A 6,283-nucleotide genomic window follows, 5' to 3' on the forward strand; every position below is an offset into this window, starting at 1 on the left:
GTCCTGGCCGGAGGCAGCTGAATGCCCGGGCGGGTTGCGTTGGGTGAGCCCCAGTCGCTTCTAACCTTGAACAACGGAGCTCGCACCGCTCTCCGCCTGTCCGTCTGCGCTGCAGAAGCCTGGTGTTTGGGAGTTGGAAGGGCTCTTGGGTTGTTAGGGTGGGAGGGGGAATAGTGGGTGGGGAACGTAATACGTGCGAACACAGCTGCGGAAGCCTGAGCAACGCACGACCTCCCAGGATCGCATCTGGAGAGCTCTCAGTGCTCCTCCAGCTTCGGAGGCGGGAGGGAGAGACACTGCAGATGAATACCCATTCCCTCGCTAGCCTCTGGAGTGGCCAGCGAGCGGAAGATAAGTCTGCTACACGCGCTGGAGGTGGAATAACGCCGCGCCTTTGTGTCGGGTTTCCCTCCTCACACCAGTTCTGTTTATCTTAGCCACCATGCCTGCCCTCAGACCTCTCGTGAAACCTAAAATCGTCAAGAAGAGGACCAAGAAGTTCATCCGCCATCAGTCTGATCGCTATGTCAAGATCAAGGTAAAAAGCCACTGGAAGTTCATTAGAAAATGAATTCTGGGACAGTCGAAATGGGTGCCGTTAGGGTTGGTGGTGAACGAAAGCGTGAAGGGTCCGTGTCGATGCCGTGGGCCGTGCCGTAGCAGTCTGGCACCGTCGGCCTTCTTGGAGATGGGGTTTGGGTAGAGCTGTTACCTTGCAGCAGGCGTTTTCGGACTGACCTCCTTTCGTAACTAGTAAATACTTTCTGCATTTCTTCAGCGCAACTGGCGGAAACCGAGAGGTATCGATAACCGAGTGCGCAGGCGGTTCAAGGGGCAGATCCTGATGCCCAACATTGGCTACGGCAGCAATAAGAAGACAAAGCACATGCTGCCCACCGGCTTCAGAAAGTTCCTGGTCCACAATGTCAAAGAGCTGGAAGTGCTGATGATGAGCAACAAGTGAGTCCGCAGGGCCTGCGTGCTCCCTGCCTCGCGCGGCGCCGGGGCTCTGCACTGCCCGTCCCCTACGGGCGCCGGGTCGGGAGACGAAAAGGCCGCGCCATCGGGGTGAGGCGCAGGCGGGAGGCACGGGAAGGTCTCACTTTTAACAGCATGAAGGTCATCTTGGCTTCCCTAGTGCTGCAGTGCCGCTGGCAGGGGGGCACGGGGGGCTGGCACGCGGGTGGGGAACAGCAGCGTACCTGCATCGCTCTGATAGGATGGCGATGGGAGCTGCGGCTTCCTAGCTTCAGCCACAGCCTCAATCTGCCCGTAGCACGCGCTTCCCGGCAACGTAGTAGGAGCAGTAACGCCGTAAGGAACTAGCCCTCATTGCCGCCTCATTCGCAAGAAAGCAGGCGGGAGGGTGGAGCTGTTCTGGAGGCGAGCGCCCGCTTCGGGCGGGCGACGGGGGTGGCGGTCGCGTGGCTCAGCTCTTGTGTGGTGCGCTTCCGCGCCCTGCTGCGTGCGAGTGCCGCCAGCGGGACGGCTCCAGGGTGCTTTGCCTCGTGTGCTGCCAGCGCTGTTGGAGCCGAGCCCGACGGGCGGTCTGTTTCCGACAGGTCCTACTGCGCAGAGATTGCTCACAACGTCTCTTCCAAGAACCGGAAGATAATCGTGGAGAGAGCCGCTCAGCTCGCCATCAAGATCACCAACCCCAACGCCAGGCTGCGCAGCGAGGAGAACGAATAAACCGGCTTCTACATCTGAGATGTATTTTATAAAGCGCGGGGCCCCTTTGCAGTGTCACCGTGACGGGTAATGAATTCAGGAGCGCACGCAGCTTCCCAAGTTCCTTTTTATTTTGGTACAGCACTCAAACAGAACGGCTGTTCTTTCACACAGCACTATGCGCGTTTTTCACATCAACCACTCTGTCAAAAAAGGAGAAATGAAAGCTCCATGGCTACAGGCAGTGTGGCACGGGGGCCGTGTTCTCTGAAGGCTGGTACATCCTCTCTGTCTCTTTAAGGCTTTTTTCCCCTACGCAAAGCAGGATTTGAGCACAACAGCCGCTGTGGAGTAAGTTTTCAAATGGCGGAAGGGTTTGCGTGGGCAGCCTGTGCCCCGGGGCAGTGACATTCGCCTCTCACTGCTGTGATGCTAAAATGCTGAGCAGCAGCCTTCCCGCAAATGCCCGCCAGTTAGCGACCGGAGTTCAGTGCTTTTGTGGATAGGGCCTGTAGTTATGATGCTCACCACTAATTAAAGACGTGACTCCTAGTTTTTAGCCATGTTATTTAGTGAAACAATACATTCTTCAGGCAATTCGGGGTAGAAAGTGCGTGTGCAGTGGTTAAAAAAAAACCTCTCCTCTGTACTGCAGTAAGGAAATGCTTCAGGAAGCAGTTCCCATTTTTTGTGGAAGCGTGCTCAATTTTGATTGCTTTGTATGCCCCTTAAAAACTTGCTGAAAAATGGGAATACTCGTCTTCCACCCCCTCCCCTCCATGGGACGCAGTTCCCCTCGCTCGCGCGTCTCCTTACAAACAGCTCAGCGAGGCGTCCGGTGCCAGCGCAGCAGGAACCAGCCCTTTTCTCCTGCTGGCGCCCGGTGACTTGCTAGCGGCTGTAGCAGCAGAGACCAGCTCGATGTCGTTCCTCCGTGGCCCGACGGTGGCGGCTCCGTTGGGTTAATGCATTGCGAGGGCGGGAAGGTGGCAAAGTAAAGGGGCAGAGCTTTCTTAGCTCATGTCCATCGACTCCGAGGTGGGCAGGGAAGCGGAATCTTTCTGAATGCTCTCGAAAAGTGACGCCATTTCAGGATTGGACCTGATCTGAGATGAAAACTCAGCCATCACTGGGCTTTTCTCTACTTCGGGGATGGTCAGGAGAGCAGCTACTGCTCTCATGGCAGATCGCTTCAGCTCGTCCTGCTTCTCAAACTCCTGTTTCACAGAACCAGCTTTCACCTACAAATCCAAAGCACCATTTTTAGTTGGCATCTAGAAAAGGTGGTAGAGGCACAAAGAACCGGACGCTCCAGCAGAGGCAGAGCGAGCAGACTATTTTCTCACCAGAGGAGTGTGGGGAGGGGGCTGCTCGGAAGCAGCGACGGGGAAGGCCAAGAGCACAGGTGGCTTTGGGGCAGAACCCGTCCCCAGCGCGTCACACCCTGCCTGACCTTACCTTTGTGGAGCAAGTCGCCCGGAGTGGCTCAATCAGTCGCTCGAGCCGTTGCAGCACGGCGTTGGGACAGAGTGTGGACAGCCGAGCCAGCATTATGAAAGTCAGCATCTAGCCGGGAGGAAGGAGAAAACGGGCGTTGCGCCGCTGCACCCTCCGGTCCCCCAGGCCAGGGCGTGGATCTCCCTGCCGAAGCCCGCGCGGTCGTTCTCCAAGCTGTACCCACACGGCAGCGAGTTTCTTTGCACTTGTGCAAGGCGTTTTAGGAAGAGCTTTGCTCGTATCAGAAACGCGCCCGCTGGCAGCCAGCCTGCAAGAGTTGCCCGGCGGGGCTCTGGTCCCAGCTGCGTGCGGTGCCCTGCTCTCGGGCGCCTGTAAGGGGCTGGCAGCCCGTGAGGGAAACGCAAGGTTCAGCACAGGGGTTGTGCCGCTGCTCTGCCCACGTCTAGGGGGAGGTAAAGCGAACAATAGCATGAAAAGGCTGTAGCACTTCCTGTTAAGCTATGAGGCCATCAACAATGACAATGCTCGCTTTTTTAATATAGTGTCACTGGCCCCACTGTGCAAGCGACAATCCTAAGTTCAAAGGCAGAAGGAACTTGCTGTGGACTTTGCTAAGTTTCCTACAAAACCAGCTACACCAGGGTTGCGTTTTCAAGGCCACCACCATCCAACCAGAGCTACACCATGTCAGATGAAGGGCTGCAGCAGAGAACAGGAAACGTCACAGCGGGGCTCTCTGTGTGGTGGCAACACCCCAGCTCAATTCAAGCCCAGGCCCCCCGAGAATGATGGACATCAGTGACGTGTCCCCCCCCCAGCTGAGGCACAGCACCTACCCGGATGTCGTAGTGATCCTTCAGCCCGTCCTCCACGTGGTTCAGGTACTCATAGATATCCAGTCGGTCGAGGCAGCTTTCCAGCAGCGTATACATGCATTCAAAAGCAGCTTTCCTCACGTCAAGGCCATCATCCACCGTGTGCTTGAATGGCCCCATTTCTACCTTAAACAAGAAAAAAATAGAGCTGTCACCTAAGAGCAGGCAGGGCGACAGCTTCATCTCGGCTTCACGGGCAGAGTCACTGCCGTACCGCAGCCAGGCCGAACTACGGACATACCTCCCGGATGAGTTCCTTTCTGACCTTCGTTTCGTTATACAGGCTGGGGAGAACTGCACTCAGTAGATCTCGGATTAAAGAAGGTTTGTTGTGAGCAGCAGAATTAAACATGGCTAAAGCCACGCGCCGAACATTCAGGTCTGGATCCTGAAGGGTTTTTAAGAAGTCGCCTGTGGGATAAGAACACACCAACACCAGTCAGTCCCGCCGCAGTGTTTCACAAATACTTTATGTCACAATGTGTTTCAAGGAGCCTGGTGATGAAAGCACCTACAGTAAAATAACTCTGGGGGTGCAGTCTAACAGAGATGTTAGAGAGGCTTTCCCTCCCTTCATTTGGGATACAGTGAATGGAAGAAGCATGACCTTCCCACATTTGGGCATAAAACCAAACAGCGTGATGCTAGCTACCTCGTCCTGAAGTCAAATCAGCAGCTTTGGTACTCAAGGAAGTAATTTTTTGGTTTTTTTTTCTTGCTCAGATCTCATCTGCTCAGACTTCTCTAAAACAGAAGGCCCAGTTTTGCACCACAGATCTGAGATGCAGGCTCCCTATACATAAGACCCTTTTAACATAGGTTGTATTTTACAAGATCCTTGTCGTGAGATGCTTGAATCCCAGGTTCAAATGCAGAAGGAATTGACGCTCCCTAAAAAACTATCACCAGTGGAACACACCCAAGAGCAAGGTATCAGAGCATTTGACAAGGACTCGTGTGGCAGCGTTGCTCTTTAATCCCAAAAGCCGAGAAACACGGACAAAAACTAACTGGATTAGACGAGGTTCAGCCAGAGGTGTGAAAAATCCCCGAGCTGCTGATGACGCCCAACACATCTCACGTTCCCAGCTCACATGGCTGTTTGTGCCCTACCTATGCAGCCCTTCAGGAGAGCATCAACGGGCTGAGGCTGGTCTGCGATTGTGAATTTGATTGCAGTTACCACCGTGCTGCGGGCATGTGGAGAGCCTGCGATGAAGACAGAAAGAAACAACAGTGGAGGATCAAAGAGACAAGATCATTGCTGTAGTTTTGAAGTTTGTATTCTGCTCTTGGTCACATTACACACGCATTCAGGAGGTAAGAGAACTGAGGATTTATCTTAACAACCTCCTTGTTTAAATCCTGCCCCAGCACAGGGTGTTCCTAACACCCTCCTGCACCCCATGCAACCCAGTGCTCCTCCAATCCCCCCTTGCAGAGACCCCTCTTGTTCCCTTCTCGCCTCTGCAGACTGGCTTTGCTCCCCGTTGTGCCCACCAGCAGCTTACAAGAGGACTTCCCAGCAAAACAAGGCACTTCCCCCCCTCACCATTGCCCTTCCCCTTACCCGACGTCAGCTGTTTTTTCAGCCGGGGCAGCAGCTCAGAGGGATTCACCAAAGTCAGCTTCCCCAGGCATTCAGCCACCACATTGCGCGTCCCTTCCTCTGTGCACTCGCAGTGCTTGAAAAGCAGAGCCCAAATATCCTCCACATAAGGTTTGAGGCCATCGGCTGGGGAGGAGCTGATGACTTCTTTTAGAGAGTGCAGCAGGAGGTACTGTCTCTTGGGCTGGCTGCCGATCTCTTTCAGCATGAAGGGAAGATACTCCTTAAGATTCCCAACACTGATGTTCCCCAGCGCGTAGGAAGCCGCGGATTTCACCTCTTCACTGGGGGAAGTGAATGCTTCCAGGATGATGGTTTTGAGCTCTCTCTGAGCACTGAGGTTCATGGTGCGCCCCATCTCTGCCAGCGAAAGGAAAGCTAGGACTTTAACAGCAGAGCTGGACCTGGGGTTTTTCACGTCCTGGATAAACTGGTTCACTGTTGCAGGGGCTTCCTTTGGGCAGGCTGAGGAAAGGGCTGCCACGCACTTTGCGACAGAGTAGTACGCCTGTTTGTGTAACGTCACTGACGCTGAACCTGAGGAGTAAATGGGCGCAGTCAGCTGCTTTATCAGCTCTGAGTAACCCATGGTGGCCGTCTTCGTCAGAACCAGAGCCTGGAAGAAGTCTGTGATAGCATTCAGTGCCCCTCCTTGGAGCAAAGGCGAGTG

General features: G+C 54.6%; 2 protein-coding genes across 2 annotated transcripts in view; one reads left to right on the top strand and one right to left on the bottom strand.

The window, feature by feature from the left end:
* The first annotated feature begins 437 nt into the window (after positions 1 to 437).
* On the top strand, positions 438 to 1,728 carry RPL32 (ribosomal protein L32). The gene is made up of 3 exons (XM_009633815.2): positions 438 to 538; positions 779 to 960; positions 1,563 to 1,728. Exons 1-3 carry the CDS (start codon positions 443 to 445, stop codon positions 1,690 to 1,692), a joined length of 408 nt encoding a protein of 135 aa, XP_009632110.1. The 5' UTR covers positions 438 to 442; the 3' UTR covers positions 1,693 to 1,728.
* A 10-nt stretch (positions 1,729 to 1,738) lies between these two features.
* LOC104121780 (cullin-associated NEDD8-dissociated protein 1) overlaps positions 1,739 to 6,283 on the bottom strand; it is a 15,444-nt gene continuing 10,899 nt past the window's right edge. Inside the window, exons 10-15 of the mRNA XM_035889468.1 lie at positions 5,575 to 6,283; positions 5,118 to 5,213; positions 4,246 to 4,415; positions 3,966 to 4,130; positions 3,130 to 3,237; positions 1,739 to 2,912 (exon numbers count right to left, since the gene is read on the bottom strand). The exon at positions 5,575 to 6,283 is cut by the window's right edge and continues 785 nt beyond it. Coding sequence (XP_035745361.1) covers positions 2,685 to 2,912; positions 3,130 to 3,237; positions 3,966 to 4,130; positions 4,246 to 4,415; positions 5,118 to 5,213; positions 5,575 to 6,283 — 1,476 coding nt within the window. The 3' untranslated portion in view covers positions 1,739 to 2,684. The remainder of the gene's footprint in view (positions 2,913 to 3,129; positions 3,238 to 3,965; positions 4,131 to 4,245; positions 4,416 to 5,117; positions 5,214 to 5,574) is intronic.

This window comes from Egretta garzetta, unplaced genomic scaffold (genome assembly GCF_000687185.1).
Source record: "Egretta garzetta isolate BGI_Z169 unplaced genomic scaffold, ASM68718v1 scaffold332, whole genome shotgun sequence".
Taxonomy (NCBI): Eukaryota; Metazoa; Chordata; class Aves; order Pelecaniformes; family Ardeidae; genus Egretta; species Egretta garzetta.

Coding starts and splice junctions, on each gene's coding strand:
- RPL32 (XM_009633815.2), top strand. CDS start 443: ATGCCTGCCCTCAGACCTCTCGTGAAACCTAAAATCGTCAAGAAGAGG. Junction 539..778: donor ATCGCTATGTCAAGATCAAG/GTAAAAAGCCAC, acceptor GCATTTCTTCAG/CGCAACTGGCGGAAACCGAG. Junction 961..1,562: donor GTGCTGATGATGAGCAACAA/GTGAGTCCGCAG, acceptor TGTTTCCGACAG/GTCCTACTGCGCAGAGATTG.